Source organism: Vidua macroura, chromosome 16, assembly GCF_024509145.1.
Source record: "Vidua macroura isolate BioBank_ID:100142 chromosome 16, ASM2450914v1, whole genome shotgun sequence".
Taxonomy (NCBI): Eukaryota; Metazoa; Chordata; class Aves; order Passeriformes; family Viduidae; genus Vidua; species Vidua macroura.
Genome location: NC_071586.1, coordinates 11854330 through 11876141, shown reverse-complemented (window position 1 = coordinate 11876141; position 21812 = coordinate 11854330). Strand labels below are relative to the sequence as shown.

The 21812-nt window shown below is 50.4% G+C and overlaps 1 protein-coding gene across 2 annotated transcripts in view; it reads right to left on the bottom strand.

The window, feature by feature from the left end:
* Positions 1–8952: 8952 nt before the first annotated feature.
* Positions 8953–21812, bottom strand: part of ELFN1 (extracellular leucine rich repeat and fibronectin type III domain containing 1) — a 103374-nt gene continuing 90514 nt past the window's right edge. For both annotated transcript variants that reach the window (XM_053992439.1, XM_053992440.1), the window contains exon 4: positions 8953–12546. In XM_053992439.1, the coding sequence (XP_053848414.1) occupies positions 9716–12106 (2391 nt within the window). In that variant the 5' untranslated portion in view covers positions 12107–12546 and the 3' untranslated portion in view covers positions 8953–9715. The remainder of the gene's footprint in view (positions 12547–21812) is intronic.

The window sequence follows — 21812 nt, the reverse complement described above, 5'->3', positions numbered from 1 at the left end:
TCTGGAGCATAACTGCACCAAAACCAGGGGGCAGCTGAGCCTCTGTGCAGCTCCGTTTCCCTGGAGGGATGAGGCCTGTGTTGTAGTGGGTGTCTAAGCTGAGAAGGCCAGAAACCATCACAAAGTGGATGGCAAAACCAGTGGCTGCTTGTTTTGAGTGAGCAACTGTACCTGGGGCACAATGTGGAGCTTTTGGCAGTACCTGACATGCAATGGGGTTGTGGTTCGCCCATTCTGGGACTGAACATGTGTCAGGCTGAATGGCTTCATCCCGACAAGCACTTCCTCTTTTTGACTGCTTCCCTTTAGGCCTGACCAGGAGCAGCCCCCAGACCCCTGGCCACCCCCAGACAGCTGGGGGAGTGTGTGTGGGGCAGCTGCTCAGGCAATTCTCTGCTCCTCCAGTGCTGCTGCCAAGAAAAGAGGCTGGAAATCACCAAGGTGCAAGTGTGTCATGTTTTCCCTGATGAGTTTATGAAATCCCTTCCTCATCAAACACAAAAGGAACTATTTGCTTTTTAATTAAAACAAGTATAAAATACTTTTGTCTTCATTGCTGTCCAAAAGGCTGCCTGGTTCCCTCAGCTTCTGCACTTGCCAAGGCCACTGGGCTTCAGAGGTGGGGTCTCTCCGAGCCCAGTCTCCCACCCCATCCAGCCCTGCAGATTCCATAGCCCTGCTCATGTGGCCATGAGCACAGGGGCAGTTCCTGGGCAGCAGACACCAAGTGCTGGAGCTGTTGGAAGCCTGGCCCCCATCCATGGCATGCTCCCCAGCCAGCCCTCCAGACAAACTCCCTGTCACAGGTCTGGTCTGGACAAACTCAAGGTGAGGGAGGAAGGAGCCGAGCATGAAGCTGTGACCACACGCTGAGAGGATTTTGTATTTTCCTACTTCCAACTGTTTATTTACCAACATGCTGGAGAGCAGCAATCACTTCTTCATGCCTTATTGAGAAGCTCAGCTGTGAAATAACTAAATGAACCGTCCCTTTTTATTAGCCTTTGGACTGAGCAGAGGAGCAATGAGTTAATGGCTGACCAGTTTTTGAAGATGCCAAGCACATTACAAGTGCTAAGTATTATTTTTTTTCTACAATGCTTTATTTTTCCCTCTGAATACTCATTTTAAATAACCCTTTCAATTACATTATCTGGTTTCATGCATTCTGCTCAGATTAAATGCGGTGCCACTTACAATTCACCCACCTCAGTGGCTTCCAGGTCTCTGCAAGTCTCATCCTAACCTTTGCCTCTCAAGCTTGAGTAGAAACAGCTTTTGTTCTGGGTCCAGAATCTGCCCCAGCTCTGCTTTGGCTTCTTAAACTTCTTAAACAGCCACATCACTTTCTGCCAGACACTGTAACCTCTGGTTCCTTGCTCTTGCATGCTGTTTTTCTTTCTTAATAAGAGAACATCTTGCATCCTTCCCATTTCCTTCCAGCTAAATTAGCTCCCTGGATAAGCTGTCTCCTCCCACTTGCTGGCATCTTGTGATGTTTTGGGTTATTCTTCTTCTTTGTGAGGGCTTTGTGCTGTGCTTCTAACCAATCTCTCCCGTCAGACCTGGAGCTCCACCCGTGTATGTCTGTGGCTTTGCAGAGAAGTGGGACTGGCTCAGCCTTCTCACCAGTGGGTGAATCCATGTCCTGGCAGCTTCAGAGATGGATGGACCAATCCTTCACAGCAACAGGTGGGCTCTTCTGGGTGTGCTGTTCTCCAAAGCCACCCTGGGGCAGGGACATCTCAGTCACCTCAGCCAGAAGAGCCTCACAACTGTATCCAAAAGTGTTTCACCATCTCAGCTGGTTTCTGGAGCTCTCAGCTCAGCTCCAGCACCTCCATCTCTGCTTCTCCACTCCTGACAGCTGTGCTGGGACATGTCTGGTCTTCAGGAGCCAAGAGATGGTGGGAGATCAGAAGCCAGCCCATGCCTCATCTCACTGCCCTCCCCAGCCTCTGCTGCCAGGCTCCTGCCACGCCATACCCAGAGCCCTGGTGTCTGCATTGCTCTTTTAGGAGCTGTGGCCACCCTGCAAGGCTGGAGGCAGCTGTGGCGTAGCTCAGGGCTTGTCAGCTGTCAGCTCATGAAGGGTTTGTCATTCTTGGGACTGCCATGCTTCTGCCTGGGATTTCCTAAGCACAGACGTGTGTGTGTGCAACCTCTGTGGTGGGTGGGAGTGCTGTTACAGTCAGAATGATCTGAGGATATAAGTGAGACAAGGTTTGTATGGAGAGGTAATAAATTGCAGCCCCTGAGACAGCTGGGGGAAAAACCCAAAGCACAACTGGGTTTGTGCACACAAGCTTTTTGTCAGCCTAAGCCGAGCTGAACACGTCAGGGATGTTTCAGCTGGATGGTAGCAGATGGTTTGTGCCCATGGCCACTTTTCCAGGGGGTTGTTGGCTCTGCCAGCCCCTTGGAGCTACTCCCAAGAGCTGCTCTGCTGCCACTCTTCCAATCTTACTGCAACCCAAATCCCAGGTGGGGCAGGAGGGCACTTTTGGGACAAGCAGACTTTAAGCTCCAGCTTCAGGGAATGGAAACCTTTGTGTCTAGGCTCCAAATGTGGTGGAAGAAGATTAATTAATTTAGCTGCATCGCATGAAGAGTGCCAGTGTTTACTTGTGAGACCACAGAGGAGCTTTTGCAGTACCCAGAGAGGCCTCCTGGATGGGCTGGGAGCTCTTGATTGCAAGGCAGGAGATGCCCAAGGAGAGCTCTGCTGCATAAAAGCAATGCTGAGAGAGAGGAAGAGATTCAAGAGGCCCCCAGCAGAGAAAAGCTGCAGGCACCACACACAAACTGAGGCATTCCATCACATTTCTGCAGATCAGGTGGAGCTGGCCAGGGGCTTCTGCAAGGATGGAGGAGTCTGTCAAGGCTGGATGCTGCGGTGGGATGAGCCAGACTGGAGGGCTGCTAGGAAAGCAAGTGAGGTGGGAAGAAATGTGGATGTTGTATGTGGGGCTGATTGCTTCCTTTCACAGCTGAAAACACTGAGGAATATGATAGACCCAGAGCAGAGCCCAGGAGATGAGCAAGACAATGCAGGGGACAACACTCACAGACAGATCTTAATGGATGAGACGGACCAGGAGAGAAGAGCTCATTAGAAAAGGGCATTGCATGGCGAAGGGAGGACAGGATGTAAGCCGTGAGAAAGCTGATAAAAGACAGAAATGGAAATCTTTTCATCCCAAAGAAAGCAGGGATGGGGTGCATTAATGAGCTCTTTAATGGCAAGGCAAGTAAAGGTGAGCAGCAAATGGCTATTGCCAGACAGCTGAGCTGAGTGTGAAAAAACAGATGTTGGTGGGATGTGAGAAGCAATCGAGCTTGTACAGGAACAACAGCACAACCCTGTGATTAACATTCCCACTGAATTATTGAAAAGGCACACACACAAACTTGGAGACTTGGCAGGCTCCTCTGGTTACTCTGCAGGGACAGGGAGGTTGCAGAGGGATGGATATGGACACGTTCACATCCAATTTGAACCAAAAAAAGGGCAGCAAAACTAAAAAAAAAAACTGACATCCTGCTTGGCTACTCCCCACGTGATGAAAATCCACATCCCTGGTACTTCTGTGTCTTCTTATTCCTTGCACAGAAGAAATTGAGTCCAGAAAACTGGCTTCACTCTGGATCAAATGGTTTCCCTCCATTAAGTTCTGGGTGGGGTTGGAGGGAATGTGGGAAATGAGTACAACTCTCAAGGCAGCATTTGTATAATTTCTACCACCCTTGTGGTGGTGCTGGTGAGCTGGCTGAGAGGGGTAAAACAGAAGCTGGGACACGAAGGAGATACAAAAAATTGGAGCCTAAGTAAATTCAGGTGAAGCCAAAGTCACTGCTCCAAGCCAAGGAGTTGGGTTGGTTTCTCCAGCAACACTGGCCATGTCCACCAGCACCTTCATCATCTTCAGTGCCTTGGGCACTGCTGGCATTGGGGGTTGGAGGTGAAGGAAATGAAATGTGCTATATTCCTCTCTCTGGAGAACAATTTAATCTCAGAACACTTACCCAGAAAAACTGACCCAGGGCCCATGGTGGAAAGCCTGTGGTGAGGAAAATGGGAGAGAGGAGCTGGAGGAGAGGCTGGGGCACCTCTGAAATCCACACCTGCCTGACCATGGCAGTGCTGCAGCCATGCTACAAGACCTGTTCATACGCCCTGTGCATTTAAAGTAGGATCAGTGCTTTTCCCGAATAAACCCTTCATCCCCTCAAGTCCATCCCCTCCCCTCTCTGCTCTGTCCCCATCCCATATCCGTGTGCATCCACGTGCTCACAGCTCCAAGCTTTGAGGGGGGTGACACTGTCCCCAGAGGGCACTGCAGAGGAGAGGGACACAATGTGCACCCAAGAGGAGCTGAAGCCAAGGTGAGCAGGTCCCAAAACGCGCAGCAGGGCGCTGCTGCACCCGCGCTGGGTGGTTGTTGTTTGTCCTCCCCCTGACAAGCACTCACAGATGCAAATAAATTCTGACTTGGGCTCCCAAATTCCTGCTCTGCTGGCTGTGCTAAAAATAGCCCAACGCAGTGCGCGCTGGCTTAAATCACCCTCATCGATCCGCGCTCCTGGGTCTGGTCCAGCCGCTCTGCATCCCATCCCATCCCATCCCATCCCATCCCATCCCATCCCATCCCATCCCATCGCATCCCATCCCATCCCATCCCATCCCATCCCATCCCATCCCATCCCATCCCATCCCATCCCATCCCATCCCTCCGCCGCCTCCCCGGACCACTCCTCGTCCAAAGCGTCTGTGCGACGAGGCCGCCTCCAGCGCACCGTCCTCCACCCCTGCTGACCCCTTCTCCTGCGGCGAGGTGATTCATTCATTGCTCCACAGCCCGGCTGCAGCCGGCGCCTGGCCGGGGGCTGCGTGCGGCTCCCGATCTCCGCAGAGCCACGTCCGACACCGGCACGAGTTTGGGGCTCTCGGGCAGCGCAGCTCTTGGTTGGCCAAGACCCAGCCCTGACTGAGGGAAGGACTGACCTCAAAAATGGGCAGAGGGGAGTTGGCTGAGGGCGCTGGGAGCGAGGGAACATGCAGGAGCTGGCTGGGCCGCTGGAGCCCAGGGCTCTGCTCTGCCTCTGGCTCTCCAGTGGCCCTGGGCATCACCCAGGTGTTGATGCATGCTGATCCGTAAGCATCAAGGGGGCCGGGAGAGGGACAGCCCTAGGAAAAGTGCCAGCGCCCAGGAAGCACTGCTGGTCACTGGCTTGATTTGAGCAGAGCCGATGAAGTCTGGCTGTTGCCTGGTCAGGGTGGTGCATGGGAGCATCTTCCCTTTTAGGGCCCCTGTGCACCCTCACAGACCCCTCCCATGAGATCTGCACCTGGTTTCATGGCAAACTCAGCTGAAGCCATCAGGAGGCTCAAATGCTGGGCAGGGAGGGTGGCAGTTCACACCTCCAATACCCACCGGCTCTGAAGATGGAGGCAGCCCCCAGCTCCCCTCTCAAGCGCTTTGCTGCATCATGCAGGGAGCTGGGCAGGCACTGCCTGCCACCACTGCCACCCTGTGCTGCTCCACGTTCTGCCTGTGAACATGACCCTTCCCACAGGCCATGCTTTGGAACAGATGGACACACCTTGTGTGCACACCAGGGCTGGCAGGTGCCCTCGGGAATCCTGGGCTTAAATGGTGCATTTCTATATAAAGGGACGTTTCTGTCCTAATTTACAGGTTATTAAATAATATCCAGACTCTAAATGCCACACAGGCTTTGTAACAGCAGAGTCCTTTGCTGACTCTGGGCTTTGCATTCTCTGAGTGAGGATGAGCCATGGGTAACGTGGGCTTGGATTTACACACCAACTAGAGGTTGTTCTCACTGGGGTGCTGGGGGAGGGATCAGAGGAAAGATTTTTAGTACTGCCTTGGTTTTGTCCTTGAAGACAGGTTGTTGAGACAACAGCAGTTTTGTGGACACAGAAAGGGCATCAGCAGAATGCATTTCCACATGGCCCCAGGGCTATGACTGTACTGCAGGGAACTGTGATTTTTTCCCCCGAGCCTCCCCTCCTTTTCACTCCAACATGCCTTTCCTGTGCCCTCTCCTTTCTGCTGGGTGGGGAGCCGTCTTCCTTTGGATGAGTTTGGGGCAACAGGAGCAGCCTGCCTGCACAAGGTATCACTTCTCTTTGCAGAAGCAGCTTGCGAGCTTTGGTGGTTGAACAGGAGACAAAACAAAGAACAAAAACACCCAGCACGTCACAGGTGATGAAATCCCTGCTCTGTCCCTGGAGGGATCTGTAAATCAGCTGCCTTGGAGGGATGGAAGCTGCTGTGGACAGAGCCCTCCAGGCCCTGTGCAGAGCCAGCCCTGGAGCTCATCCACGGAGTGGTGGCCCTGGGGACAGTGGAGCCTCTTCCCTTTTCTTGTCTGGCTTTTTTCACAGCTCATTTTATGGCATCTCCTGCCAAGGGATGTGGGCCATGGCTGCCAGGACTGCACCTTGTTTTGGAGGGAGGGCAAGGGGCTGGAAGGTGCTCAGCAGCCCAGGAGCCATCTGGAGACCTGTGGTGAGGCCCCACCAGCAATCAGGTACTGGGTGATGCCTTAGAGATACCTTGGATGTAGAAGGGCCTAGACTTTTTCTAATTCTCTTTTTTTTTTTTCCAGTTACAGACCATTTGCATGTGGGAAGTGTTTAATTTAGAAAGGCCAGCACTGCTGTATCACATTCCTGTGTTGGTCTCTGTTGGTTTATCACCAGTGAAATCCTGGTGTGAAAACAGAATCAGGCTTTGATTTCATCTGCCCCTGCTGTTTTACACCACTAACAGCTTTGCATTTCGATAGCAGCTTTTATTCTAGGAGCTAAATGGGCTTCACAGACAGCCAATTAATTAATTGAGCCTCCCCAGCCAGCCTGTGCCCTCAGTGCCACAAGGAAGCATTTGCAGAGGAGGAAACAGAGGCAGAGGAGCAAAATTATTTGCCCCAGCTAAAGAGCTGAGCTGGCTGCTGCCTCCACAGTGAGGCCTCACACTGCACTGGCTGGGCCATTGCTCCCAGCTCCATGGAGATGGTCCTGATGCCATTTCCAAACTGGTGTGGGAATGGTCTCAATGAAGAGATCAGCTGAGGAAGTTCTTTGGGTGTCTATCAGTGACTGTCAACACTGGAGAACCTGAGCCCAAATTAACTCATGAGCTGCCATCACTTTGGACCACCCCAGCCTCTTGATAAGGAATCCTGTGGGACCATGAAACAGTGTCAGGAGGCCCCACTACTGTTTCCATCATCCATCCTTGCTGACCAACTCTTATTTCTCCTGGCTGAGACCTTGAGCAACATGATTTAGTGAGTGGCATCCCCGCCCATGGCTGGGGAGTTGGAACTAAATGATGATGACTTTTTATTTTATAATCCCAGATGACTTTTTAAGGTCCCTTCCAACCCAAACCATTCTATGGTCCTATGAGGAGGCACTCAGGGTTTGCAAGGAAAGGCTGTTTCAGCTGAAAGGTTTGCTTTGGACCAGGTGCTGGAGCTGAGATCTGGGGAGGGACCTGCCATGAAGGCACTAAACAAGAGAGGGGTGACCCTCAACTCCCCCCTCCAGGTCCTGTTCACTGCCTGGTGAGCAAGACACAGCCCCGGGAAGCTGCGTGCTGTGGGCAGGATCTGGGGCACCTGGAGGAGGTGGAGGAAGAGTGAATGCATTCCTGGAGAAATTACCTGCCTTTTATTATGAAATCCTGCTAATGGTTTGTTGTCTACACAAATAACCACGGGGAATGAACTCGTGCACTTCCCAGCCTGCTCTGTGTCTTCCTGGCTCAGCTCCTTTCTGAACAAACATAACCTTTTGCAAGAATACCTGTCAAAATCACTTTGAAATATTGAAATAATAGGATGGGATATGGTTTGCTCCTGGGCCCTAGTGCTCATCCATCAGGACTTAGGATGTCCATCCAAAGCGACTTGTGAGCAGGATGCAAGGGAAAAACTCTGGCAAGCAGCAGGGCCTCACAGGGCTGCATTTGAGGAGCTTAGCACCTCACCTCACTGTGCTGGCTCCCTGGGTTTCCACACACTCACCTGGGAGCTGTGCAGCTCTCAGACCCTCATGAAGCCCTCACTTTTTGTTGGTCATGGCTGGGTGAGACACAGGGGCTTGGGACTCAGCTGGAGCTGATCAGGACAAAACAGCGTCCTTTGGCCACCAGTGTGGCCTGGAAGTGTCTTCACAGCCTCAACACCTCCCTTCTCACCTCATGTATTTTAGAGTTGGGGCAAAAAGCTGTGGAGTCTTGGAACAGTGCTGGACAGCAATGGTTGAGGGGCATGTGGCTGCTTGGGTGACCCTCTGACACAGAGCCATCTCCTTCCCCTCCAGTCTCAGAGTGCCAAGGGCTGGTCAGGGGCTCCCCAGGGTGTCTCAGTACGGGGCAGGCTGTAAATGCTGAGTGCCTTTTACCTCAAAAGCAAAATCACCCTCCATTCTCTCCTTCTCCACAGAGCAGCAAGAGGCTTTGTGCTCTAACCCATCACTGCCTCCCCATCCTGAAAGTGGGGGGATAATCCACCCCTCAGTGGCTGGTCCCAAGGGCCACCACTGCCCAGAGACCAATACCTTCTGGTTTGCTGGAGAAATCCCACTGCATGGTGGCACCTGCTCAGCCAAGAGCCCTTCCCTTCTCATCCCCTTCCCAGTTCCTGGTGGTGATGGTCTCCCACCTGGAATAAGGTGAGGGATTCTATTTTCCTGGGTACGAGACTTTTTTCTTCAATGCACTTGGAAGTGATGAGAACTTGGACACAGACAATTGGTGGAAGAAATCAAAACAAAACACTTAGAAATCCAAACACTCCCCCCTCCAAAAGATATCCCATCAACCAACCAACCAACCAACCAACAAAGAAGTCTTTCAAATAAAACTCCATCTCTTTCTCTAAAATCCATGATTAAAACCTGGTACAAACAGGTGAATATAGATATATATATATTTTCTTTTTTTTTAGTAGATGTAGTATTGTTTTTTTTCTCCTCTCTCTTTCTCATTATACAGCAAACATTGCAAATATAGAAATTTTCTCTGTACAATTAACGACTTCGGTTTACAATGCAATGTGTGGTAAAACCTCTTAGTGAGTGAAAATGTGAACGGGCCTTCGACCGGGTAAAAGTCTAAACTGGAAGACTCCGTTTGCAAAAACAGCCCAAAAGATGGAGCTCCTTCTGGTCTCTTTTTGGTTTTTGTTGCTGTTTTTGTCGCTGTTGATTTTGGAAGGGAAGGAAGGAAGAACACAAACTGTTCACAAAGAATCCACAAAATCACGGAATAGGGACTCATGCAATGCAATATTGGAAAACGCCAGACCTCAGCTCTCTGCCCGCTCTTTCATTTTCATTTTATATTCAATTTTTTCTTTTTTCTTATATTTTTTTAAAAAAATCAAAATGAAACAAAACTTTTTTTTTTTCCCACTCCACAGTTGGTTTGTTTGCAAAGTTTGTGTTCAAATTTGGTGCATGTCTCACCAAGGTGAGGACATTTTAATATCTCACTGTATATATTATATAGAATATTTATAGATTTTTCATTATTTGTTCTCTCTTTTAACTTTTTATTGATTCTCTTTTTTTTTTTTTAATTTTATTTTGTTTCAAAGACAGTCTGAATAAAAATAGCTGCTGCGGATTTCTTTTGGTCCAGTTAGTGTGTTAAGTCACGAGTTGTGTGAGGACTCAGGACTTTTGCTGGGCAGAGACACCCTTCCAGTAGTCTAAGATGTCGTGAAGATCCTCGTCTTTGGCAAACTGGACCTTTTTGCGTAGGGCATGGCCGGCTGCCATGTACTCCTCCTCGTCTTTGTGCCGCTTGCGGTTGAGTTTGAAGCGCTCCCAGATGCTGTGCGATGGTTTGCAGGTGTACTCTGGGCTGGAGGTGTAGCTCAGGTTGTGATACTGGGGCGAGAGCTGGGAGTAGGCCAGGTCTCTGGGGCGAGGACGGGTCAGAGGCTCCAGGATGGAGGGCTTCCGCCCGCCCATGCTGTCGTGCTGCTCCCCTGGGTGCGAGCTGGGGTACGAGTGCCGGTGTTCGCTGTACTGGCGGATCTTCTCCGCCTCTGCCCGCAGGATGGCCGCGGCCGGTGTCACAGTGAGGATGGTGTCGGTGGTGGGGGATGTCTTCTCTATGTATTTGGCTTCGGATTTGTGGCCCGATCCCTCGGAGCGGTAGGACCTGGGGCTCCGTATGGAGCCACTGGAAGAGGTGCTGGAGCGTTTGGGGGCCGCCTCCATGCTGTGGTGTCGCTGGAGAGGGTGGTTGTAGCTTTCCTTGTAGACCGGGGAAAGGAATCCGTGCTTGCTGGGGATCTGCTCTGACAAGAGCACCAGCTGAGGCTCCACCGTGGAGACTGCCCCCGACTTCACCCCTTGGAAGGAGGTGGACTCGGATTTCAAGGCATCGATGCAGTTGTTGATGATCTGGTTCACCTTGTCCACCTCCTTGGCAATGGTGGAGATCTCAGCCACAGAGCCCTGCGTGTCTGGCGGCAGGGACAGCTCACAGTCTCGCCTCTCAGGCTGCTCACCTGTCCTCACCTCCATGTAGTTGCCCTTGGTGGCCTTAGGGGTCTCGCTGCTCTCAATCAGCTTGTACTGCTCGACCTCGCCAGCAGAAGGTAGGTAGGGGATGCGGGTCACTGTCTCCCCACCCAGTATCTGTCCCTGGGACAGCTGGGTGATGCTGGTGGTCTCCATTTCTGGCCCATACTTCAGCTCAATGATGGTCTTCTTCATGCTGCCGGCAGCCTTTTTGTGCTTCTCCTCCTGCTGACGCCTCTTCCGGAGGCAGTAATACACCACGCCCAGGACAATCACCATGCCAAAGAGACAGCCCAGGATTGTCATGATATAATGGGTGGCAGTGGAAGGGGTGGGCACCGGCTCCTTCCGGTTGGGTCTGGTGGGGGTGATGGTGACGCAGGTGTGGTTGTACTTGGAGTACTGGTGAACAGAGACTACACAGTAGGTGTAATCTCTTTGTGCTACTAGGTTGCTCACGGTGATGTTCTCCTCCTTCTTCCTGAGCTTGGTGATCATGGAGGAGAAGCCGTTTTCGAACTGGGAGAGGATGTACATCTTGCTGAAGGGGTAAGGAATCTGCACGGTGAGGACGGCCGAGTTGTGGTTGAGGTGCTTCACCTGGATGTTGGGGCGCACCTCCGTCTCACCGATGGGCGTGAACAGGGAGAACTGCGGCGTCGTGCCGTCGCCAGAGGAGCACTCCTCCTCGGAGCAGGGGCTTTCGGAGGGCACCGTGGTCACCTGGTACCTGGGAGGGATAAAACGAGGGATCACAGTGTAGGAGCCACCAGTGCAAAGGGACGAGAGCATGCTCAGAGCATTGCGGTAGCCAGTCCGGCCTTGGCCTAACAAGTAGTAGCCCATGTAGTCGGGTGGGGAGTCGCACTGCATCCGGTCGTAGGTGCGTGTCATGTTGGTGAAAGCCTCCAGCCATTGCAGGAAGCCGAGGAGCTCGCAGGAGCAGTAGAAGGGGTTACTGTAGAGTTCACAGACAGAGAGCTTGTTTAGGCCCCGAAAAGTGTTGCTGTCCAGTCTCTGGATCCTGTTCATGGACAGGTCAATGTTCACTATGTTGGGGCACTCCCAGAAGGCATTGGGGGTGACAGTCTCGATGAGGTTGGCCTGGAGATAGAGGTACTCCAGCTTCCCCAGGCCCCGGAGGATGCCCTCGGTGAGGTTCCTCAGTCGGTTGTAACCCAGCTGCAGCACCTGGAGGTTGAACTGTCCTGAAAAGGCACCGTCCTCGATGTAGGAGATCTCGTTCTTCGTCAGGTTGAGGTATGTCAGGTTGCCGAAGCGGCTGAGCGAGGCATACTGCACGCTCTTGATCTTGTTGTCGTTCAGCCGCAAGTCCACGATGGTGCTGTTGATCTGCTGGGGGATGGACTCGTAGGGGGGCTGGTTTTGGCTGCAGATGGCCAACCAGACAAAGCCCTTGTCCCCCTCGATGAGCCAGCAGTCTGCCCGCACCCCGCCGGCGTGCAGGAGAGACACGGCCGCCACGCACATGCAGAGGGCTGACGTCGCGGCCCACCGGCGACCTGCCATCTGGAAGGGCAGCACGGAGAAGGGGCTCCTGGTCTGCTGGAAGTGGGGAACAGGACAGGGGCCGGGAAGGTGTGGGCTAGTGCTCCTTCAGAAGCTTTGCTTGCCTCTCCCTTCTCCTCATGGCTCAGAGACGGGAGGGAAGCGTCCCTGGAGAAAGCAGACCTCGGTGCCCACGGTACTCGGCAGCCAGCAGCCAGGGGCTGCTACCAAGGCCTTGGTGGTTGAGGCTGGTCCCACATCACCAGGCCTCTGGCATCTCGAGGAGGGAGTCATGAAGTTAAGCGCCTGTGCAGAGGAGTTGTTCAGGCTTAGAGACAAGCCTTCCTCTCATTTTTTATAGTACTTCTCCTTGTTTTCTTTTTGCTGCACATCGTGGCGCTGGTCCCCATCTCCCTGTGCCTCCGTGTGTTCAGCTGTCGCCACTCAGTCCCCTGGCTCACCTGCTCAAAACAAAACACAAGCACAAATTGAGCACAAAGGAAAGACAGTCAGCAGTCAGAGGTGTTGGAGATCCATCCAACTCCCCTGTTAGTTAGGCACGTGCCTTCTCATTCTCACAACCAGCTTTCACGGAGCCTTTGGTTTATTTGGCTGCCACCAGCACTGTTTGGCAGCACAAGGAGAGGAAGTCACTGACCACTGAGGTCACCCTCTGAGCCCTTGTCCAGCATCACTTTTTTGGCAGTTGAGAGACCAACATACATCCAGCACACCGTTTGTCTGACCTATTTAGGTGTCTACCTGAGGAGGAGAGGAGTGATGCCCCAGAAGTGTCTGTTCCTCTCCGCTGAGAGCAGATGAAGTCTAGACAACTCGCTCTGATGTAGATTTGATGCTGCAGCGTTTTGCTGAGGGGAATCCTGACTGTCTCATGTGCTGGTGTGCGCAGCAGCAGTGCCCACACAAGGGGTGCTGGTTGAGGACACTGTGTCTCTCTGCCTGCACTGCCATGTGGCATCTGGGATACAGCCCAGCATCAAATGCTTGTCCTGTTTCTGGGGACCTTTGCAAAACCCACTGGTGTGATTGTGAACCTCCCAGTGTCCTTGGCCCTGCTGGGGGCTTGTTGCCTTTCTCCAAGGCTCTCCCTCCCAGGTGAAATGATGCAGAGGTGTGAAAAAACAGCAAACATTCAGTGGCATAACAAGAGCATTTGCAGAGGATGGGACAATACCTTCCTTCCCCAGCCAGAAACAGCTGTTTGAAGACTAGGAAAAGCCTTCACTAGACACAAACCTGTGGGACTTGCAGCAGCCTCACTCCCCACAGAGAAACTCATTTCTGGCTCACATTTTCCATTTTTTTCCCCCTAAATTTTTTACTAAGCATAAATTTCCACGGACAGCTCTTACTTCTTTTTCTGATTTCTTAGGGAAACAGAAAGGCAAAAGTGAAGAGGTGGGAAATGCATGACCACCAGCATCTCCTGGGTCATGCTTTTCCACAAGATATTGAAAACATAATCTGTGGATATCTCTACTGCCAAACAGAACTTCGGGCTGGTAGCATGGAGGCAGTGAGATGTTGTAGCAGAGATGGAGTTACCCACAAATGGAGAGAAATCATCGTGGCTTATCTAGAAAAATCTTTCTTTGAACTTTTTTTGGGAACAGGAACAGTGTTTGTCTCCCTTGTCCAAGGGCAGACTGTAGAAGCCAGGGAACACACCACCAATACTCCTTGGAAACAGAGCTGGTTAGAACTGCAGGTTTCCTGGGAAGTTGTGAAGGAGATAGGGCCATATCTTACATCCAAATGTTCTTTCATTAAATCTGAAAAATAGTATAAACCCAGAAACAGTTTTCCAGACCATTTTACAGTGCCCAGGCTGGACTGTTCTTGATGCTACATACCTGAAAATTGTGTGGAGCTGATTGTTTAGAAGCAGATGTATACTCTGACCCTTGTCCCAAAGAAACCAGGTTCTTTTCCAGCCACAATACCAGGCAGGGAAGGAGAGCATATTTCACTGCAGAGACCCCTGTCCACCATTCAGTTTATACCTTGGAAAACAGGCCAGTAATAATAAGCAGTAAAACAGTTTATTTGGTTGGATTGTGAACAATGAGTCTGTTCCCTGGTGACAGTTATGTTTCCATTACATGAATGATGAGGCCTTCTCTCACATCAGCTCTCTGCACATGAGACTTTCCAGCCACCTTTTCCTCCGTGTGCTGTCACTTCCCTGAGATGCTCTGCCAGTACCTGGAAGTCCATTTTAACATAGCTGAGTCCTCGGAGCCAGCGAGGAAGGCAAGTGGGACTGTGCTCCCTGGCAGATTGCAGGTGAGTGCCCCCCCTTGCCACCCCCACAGAGACACAGGTTGCAGTGCCAGACTGAAACACGTCTGCTGCTACATTCCTCTGGTGTTAGACAACTCAATTAACCTCTCTGCTCTCCAGCCTCCTCTCTGGTACCGTGAGATAATGATAGCACTTCATGGGGTGGTGGGAGACTGAAGCAAAGTGCCCTGAGCTCCTCTTGTTGGGGTGAAAATCCCAGCACATGCATTGTGTTGCAGGTGGAGACTTTCTCTCTAGGTGTGCCAGCTCTCCTCTGCCACAGGGAGCAGCCTGGTGTCCAGCTCCTCCTGCATCCTGTGGGGATGTGTATTGCCCCTAAGGGTGTGGGATGAGGGTATTCCTGGCCTGCAGAGCCATCAGCAATGGCTTGCTCCAGTTGTCCCTTTGGGGTGGCACTTGATTCCAGCACCTCCCTGTCCTCCTCCACGGACTTGTGGATTCCTGCAGGCAAGGGAAGCCCTGCCAAACCGAGCACAGGCAGCAGGAAGGGATGCACTTGGCACATTCTCTTCAGCAAGCATTTGTGCAGTCCCCTGTATCTCCCACTGTGACCCAACCACCCTGTCTGGGCAAACTGTGCTTGGAAAGGCTCTGCAGAGCCAGACCAGCCTTTTCCTCACAGAGGAAATTTGTGGAGTGGGACCATCCATGAGCAAGGAGCAGAGACAGACTCCCCACAGATCTTGGCAGGCTGATCCCCTATAGCCTTCCCCTACAGCACCTTTGTGCTTCCCCCATCTAATTGGAGGTGTTGGGGATAAAGAAGAGCAGCAGTAAATGCCTCAAACACGTTCAGTAAGTGTCCCACTGCATGTTTTCTCTTATTTCCCATACATTGCCTATCAGCCAGGTCCTTCCCAACAACAGAAAAGAGAAATGGCATTTTATCAGCAGCCTGAGTTTAATTTCAGCTCATTAAAGCAAGCAATTTGCTGGTTTATTTGCTTTACAAAGTGTGAATAAAATGACAGCATTAAGGAGATGTGAGAGAGGAAAGAGGGGCTAATCTCCCTTTTTATTAGATTCTCGGGACATGACTGGTGAGTGGAGAAGTGGGTCTTGTTGCTTTGCACAAAAGACATAATTGTTCATCTTGCTGGCTTCTGAGAGCCTCCATCCCAGCCCGTGGTGGGTGTGGGGGTGTGCCCAAGCAACACCAGCACCAAGCATCCTGCAAGGTTCTAGTGGTTTAACTCTCCTGCCTGCCTGATTCACCTTTGCCACGTTGTCCTGAATTTATCATCCTGGTTACACAATTGCACATCACTTTTTCCAGTCCTCTGAACCCCCACAGAGCTGAGAAAACCTGGGAATAAACCAGCAAAACTCTCACAAGAAAAGCAACCAGGAAAGTGGCAATTTGAGGGTCTCTTTTGCTGCTGGAGAATGAAGCAAAAGGTGGCAATGAAGAGAGTGTGGAATAACAATAGAAATGTTTTGGAATGATGGGTTTAATCTCAGTCAGAATATCTTGAAGTGTGGCACCATGGTGACAATGACAACACGCCACATCCATGGCAAGGCCATGGTAGCCACCCAGGAAATTCCTGCCCCATTCCTGCACAGTTTCCTGGGCCCTGCAGACTCTGCTGTAATTCCCTTTCCTTCTGCTCTCAGGAGGCAGAATGGTTTGACCAGTTGAGATGATATTGGGTTTTTGTGCCTAACAGAGGCCAGCAAAGGGGCAATGACAACTCCCTCACTCCTTGCTCCTCCTGCACATTGCCTCTGATATCCAGTATCTCTGCTGGAGCCCACATCCATGCTTCTCCCTGCTAATCCTCAGCCCTGACTGATATGCTCCCCTCGCACCCATCTCTGCTTCTCCAGCCCTGGTCCCTGTCAGCAGCCCAGCAGAAAAGAGGGATGACTGGAATTTTGAGGCTGCAGCCTGTGCCCTGATGAGCAGCAGCAGCCTTATCCTGGCTGAAAACCACTACCATGGGAGGTGGAAAGAAAAAGGGAAAGCTGGAGCTTCAAAAACCAGTGCAAGCTGGCTGGGAAGTTTTTGCTTCCATTTCCCAACTCTAATGGCATCTTGGAAAATTAAACCAGAGCAGCAGCTGCAAGGAAGCAAAACAAAGCAGCTGTGGGGGCTGGGAAGAGAGCTGGCACTCAGTTCCTAATTTTGTTATTCTACTGAATGAGTTATTTCAAACTGTGGATTACATTTACTGAGGGAACACAAGATTACGCATGCGTGTGCGTGTATATACACACAGCAGTGCTCCTCTCCTTGGCATTTCTGCATCTCCACAACTTCCTTTTCCCTAGCTGCTCCATCTCCAGCATCTCTTAGGTCCTCTTTCACAGCAGCTTGGGCTATTTTATCAAAAAATTATCCCCGCTTCAAAGAGAGCCAGAGGAAAATGGAAGTGGTGCATTACAAACATGATGTTTGGTCACCCAACAGAAGGGGAGGGAAAATTTGGCTAACAGAAAACAGATTTTAAAGTGAACCTTGGTTCTTCATGATGTGTAAGATAATCTGGAGAGGCAGCTCCAAGATGGCAGATGAAGCCTTTTATAGTGATGAAATCACCTGTAAATAGCTAATGTCCATCCTGTATGTGTCAGGTGCGGAAAGGAGGCTTCCAGGCAGGTTTTTCCCTCATTCATACTCCTGGTCTTTGCTCCATGACTCCTGCTGGGTGATGTTGGTCAGAATCAAAACCTCCCTGGATAATAAAAACACTCAGGCCTGTAAAATTCAAGTTCATTTTATATCCAGACATCCTGGTCCCAATACCCTTCACTGACAGGGCTTAGGCAGCATTTTTGTGCATCCCAACCTTATTCCCAAACACCTCACAGTGTTAGATAACAGAGTTCTCCAGTCAATTCTACTCTCTCTACTATTATTTATTATTTAAGAAAAACAGGCAAGGGAGAAGAGATATATTTTCCACTGAGGTTTGAGGAGAGATTAAGAAGGAGTGAAGCAGAGAGGTGAAGGGGAAGCTGAGAGAGAAGTGCTCAGGATTGCATCCAGGATAGCTTTTACTGGGACTCTGGGAGGTCACAGACTGTATGACAAGTATCCAGGTGGGAGGGATGGCAAAGAGATAATTTTTCTGGGAGACACTGGGAGAAACAAAGAGAAATTACATGCTTGGTCTCTACACAGGGACATTAATATCACCAGTATGTCAACACTCTTGGGCTCTCTATGGTGTTGGGGCCAATCTCTCCTTGGTTTATTCCTATTTTAACCTTGATTGAAAAAGTTATGATCTTTACTGGAAGCTGATATTCAATCTCTTTTAATTTAGCAGTAAACTTGGGTGCTATAGTGTCTGAGGGGAACCCTAGTTCAATGCCACTGTGCCTCCAGAAGCCAGGATGAGGCCAGAGCTGCAGACTGGGAATGGCCAGAACAGACCTTCTTTGCACAAACATTTGTAAGAACCCTTTTTTTCCTATGGCAAGATAAATTCTGGTTTAAAATGACAACATTTTCAAGACAAACTGTTGGGATTTCAGAAAATAAGACCATTCTGCTGTTACTCAGCTGCAGTCTGAAATCATTTACATCCATCTCATGCTGCTTGGTTTCCAGGGTCTGTTGAGATGACAACCCTATCTCATGCTGCTGTGGGCTGCTGAGCAGAAGCCTCTGCTGAGTTTAAGTAAATGCATAAATGATTTTCTTGGTGAGCAACCTCTTAAGCCCAGCTGGGGTACCTGTGCACTAAACCAGCCTTCCAAAACATCAGCACGAGCTGCAGCAGAACATCAGCTCCAGCTCCTGACAGTGCAGTGGAGCCCTCAAGGAGCTGAGAAATGTGATGAGAGGGACAGAGTTAGGGGAAGGTGAAAAGGGAAAACATTTTAGGGAATGTAGAGAAGTAAGAGCTGTGATCAGGTACTACTCTAGCAATAAGAAAGATGTGTTTCCATGGGAGAAAGCCTCTCTAGTACTTTCTTGATGTGATTTCTCCTCAGAAATAATCAGTCTGAATCACAGCTTCATTATGGGATGGTTACGCTGATGTTAGGCTGGGGAAAAGCAGAGGTCTGGTGTGGAAGCAAGAGTCCCATTTTCCCCCATAAATAGTGCTGAAGATCAAAGGATGTTTTCCCAGCACCGATGATGCAATGGAGGGAGCCAGCCCCACGCTGGGCAGAGGAGCTGCTGGTGTTCCTCAGCAGTGACAATCTGAGCTGAGCCTTGTCTCCCTTGCATTGTCATCCTCAGGTCTTTGCTGCTGTTTGGAAAAGGGCTTTACTGCTTCCATTCATTAATTTATTTTTGCAGGAAGCCTGCATAACCCTTTGCCTCCCAGATGGGAAAACCCACTTATACACAGGGGAAAATCTGGTGATGGATCTGTGAAATGGTGAGTTGTTAGAAATTATTTTTAGAGGTGCAAGTGTCTTTTTCGCTCTGATATTTTTATGGTTGCATATGCAGAAGAACATTTCCCCCTCTGTCCTGCTCTTCCCCTGTGAAGGGCTCTCTGGCCAGTGCAACATCACAGTTTCTAGGTAGGCTGTAAAGCTGAGTGTGGAGAGATGGACAAGAAAACACACAGCTCATGAAGGGCCTCATGGTAATGGTCTGTGATCTCTGGGTAGGCAGAACAGAATTCACCCTCCCATCAGCACGTGTCCTGCACACAGGAGTTGTTATGTCTGTGCTGTAAGCAAATACCTCTGCTAACCTCTCACTACTCGCTCACCTTGGAAGCTGGTCCTGTTTTTCTGCTTGGAGACTTTCAGATGTCTCTTCCAGTCCAGGTTATCTTGTGATTTTAATGGTCCTCTGGAGCTGAGAAGCCCAGCTTAAGGCTGGACCCTCTGGCTATCCACTTTCTGACAGGGGTTTCTGCCCAGATATTGCTATATCTGCAAGCCCCAGTGCCCTACAAGCCTAATTTTAGCTCAGTGCTGCAGGCTGGCTTCTTGTCATGGGCCAGGAGAAGGTTAATGATCATCTGGGCAGCCCTCCAAAACCAATCTAATGTTTATTCAGGATAACAGCATTGCAGAGGAAACCAAGCATGACCACCTTCCACGTACAGCTTACCCATCACAGCCCTGCTCCTGCAGGTGGCTCTGCTGGAGCAGCTCATGTTGGTCCACTCTTGGAGGAGACCCTTCCCTAGGTCAGCTCAGGTCCTCATCAACATTTCCAACCCTGCTCTCTTAACCCAAACAGATGCTGTGTTTCTACAGAAAAGCAATTTACCAGGTTGTGTTCTTTCAGCAGTGGAAATACATGCTCACCTTTTTATTTTTTTTTTAATAGGACACTCCTCATGGGTCAGATACCCAGACTACAAACAAATATGCATTTATTTGGATATTTGGGAGGTGGGTCAGTGGTCTCAGCCTGGTGGTGGTGGCCTGGATGTTGCAGGTCTGTGCTCCAGCTGGGTCTGGGATGGAAGTGAGAGGATGAAGGGCTGGTGGAGATTAGCACATGAGGAGGCACAGGGATGTGAGACAGCGGTGACTGCACCCTCTAGCAGAGGGCAGAGTCCACAAGATGGCTGTGTGCATTTATTCACCTCAGCTGCTCTTTAATGGCTTAATTTCAGCCATGAATTACAGCCTTTTCTTCCCACCAGCACAGCCCCTGCAGCTATTCCATCATGCCTTTGACACAACGTGGAAGGATGTGCAACAGATTCATCCCAAGAATACCTGCACCTGTAGGGAGGTGAGTACACTGCTTTCTTGGGGCTCCATGAAGGCATTGGGTATAAGCTGTAAAGCCCGAAGGCCTGAGATGTGCTGTGCTGGGGGAAAAATTCTCTTCAGCAATAAGTACTCACAGACATACATAGCCCAGAAGAGTTCTTGATGCTTCCCTCGGGGTGCAGGAAAAATTGTACTGATAGCAAAAAGAGTTTTCTGAGGCAGCCCTGAGATGCAGGTACTGGCTTCACCATCAACAGTCCCAAAATAGCTGGTTCTCACTGCCTTCCCAGGCGTGCTGGGAGGCATTGTGTGAACATCTATTTAGCAGTGTCTCTGGAGAACACTGGGAATGTGCTTCCTGCTACCTGAGATGGTCAGGGAGATGGCCACATGTTGTTTGGAGCTGATATTAATGTCTAATTTGATTATGTTTACAGCATGATTAAAAGGCTCCTAGAGTCCTGAGCAGGTATCTTTACTATGCTAAATCTAAACAGAACACAGATACCCCACTGTGGGCTTTGCTGGTTAAACATGGTGCCAGACAGCGTTTCTCTCAAGACTACCTGATTTCCCACTGGACTATGCCCATGCACTGGTGGGAACAAGCAAAACCCATCTTTGCCCACAGAGGATACTCAGCTACAGGGATGAGGGACCACTGGGTTTCCTTTACAGTACCAGCATGCCTAAAGCTCAGCTAAACAGCTTTCTACCTAAAAGTGTGTGGCCAGACGTAGGGAAGCTTGTAAAATAGGTTGTGCACATGCTAGACTCCAAAAGAAACTGTTTTTATCTGGGCACATGCCAAAGTGATGGTGGAAAAGCAGCAGTAGGAGCTGCTGGTGCATGGGCGTGCAGCACACAAAGCCCTTGCTCAGCATCCTGGCTGCCCCTCAGCCAGGGCTGTGGCCACTCTCTGGGCCTCTGTGTATCCCTGCTTGTCCAGAAGGTATGGAGAGTGGAAAGAAACTTTGGAGTGCAAGACAACAGAAGCAGGGAGCTGTGCCAGTGTTTGGATTGCCCGTCCTTTTCCCAAACATTTCCTGTGGAGGTTACCCAAGCCGAAAAAGCAAGTGAACCCAAAATACCTACCCTCTTTGGAGGATTGGAGTTTATTGTTAATAATCTACTGCTAAAGGGTAACATCTGTTTTGGACAAACTGTAATGAGATTTAAACCCCAGGTGGAGGGAGGACTTCACAGTAATAAATGACTTTCTGTATGTCTAAATAGTTTTAATTTTTTTTCTGGCAGAAATAGCTGCTTTTCACCTCAGGCTTCTTTCTGCCAGCTCTTTTTGTTTAATGATTGCTATTAATTTCCAGGGTGGCAGATGGATTCTAGGCTGGTGTAGTCTGAAATGAGGAAAAACAGCCCGTGAAGGTGCAGGCTTGCCGTGAATGTGTGCACTGGTCACACACGCTGGTGCGATGCCACGTGTGGGAGTTTGCTTCCCAGGGGAACAATTGCTTCCAGGTACCTGCTAATCCCCATGGGATGTTTGAGCACCTCTCAGTCATAAAGGAAGGTAAATTAACATTTCTGGTCACTGCTCGTAGCTCTGCCTGTTTACACCTTCATTTAATAAAGCTGCTGATTTCAGCAAGGGTTCGGGAGGAATTCAACACCAAGTGCTTTGCTAAATCCAAGCTGGAATGAGCTGGAGAGCAGCACGTGGTCCCCAGAACATGGAAAGGAGCTCCCTGCCCATGGCTGGATACTGCCAGGTGATGGGGATTCCTCCTTGGGCATG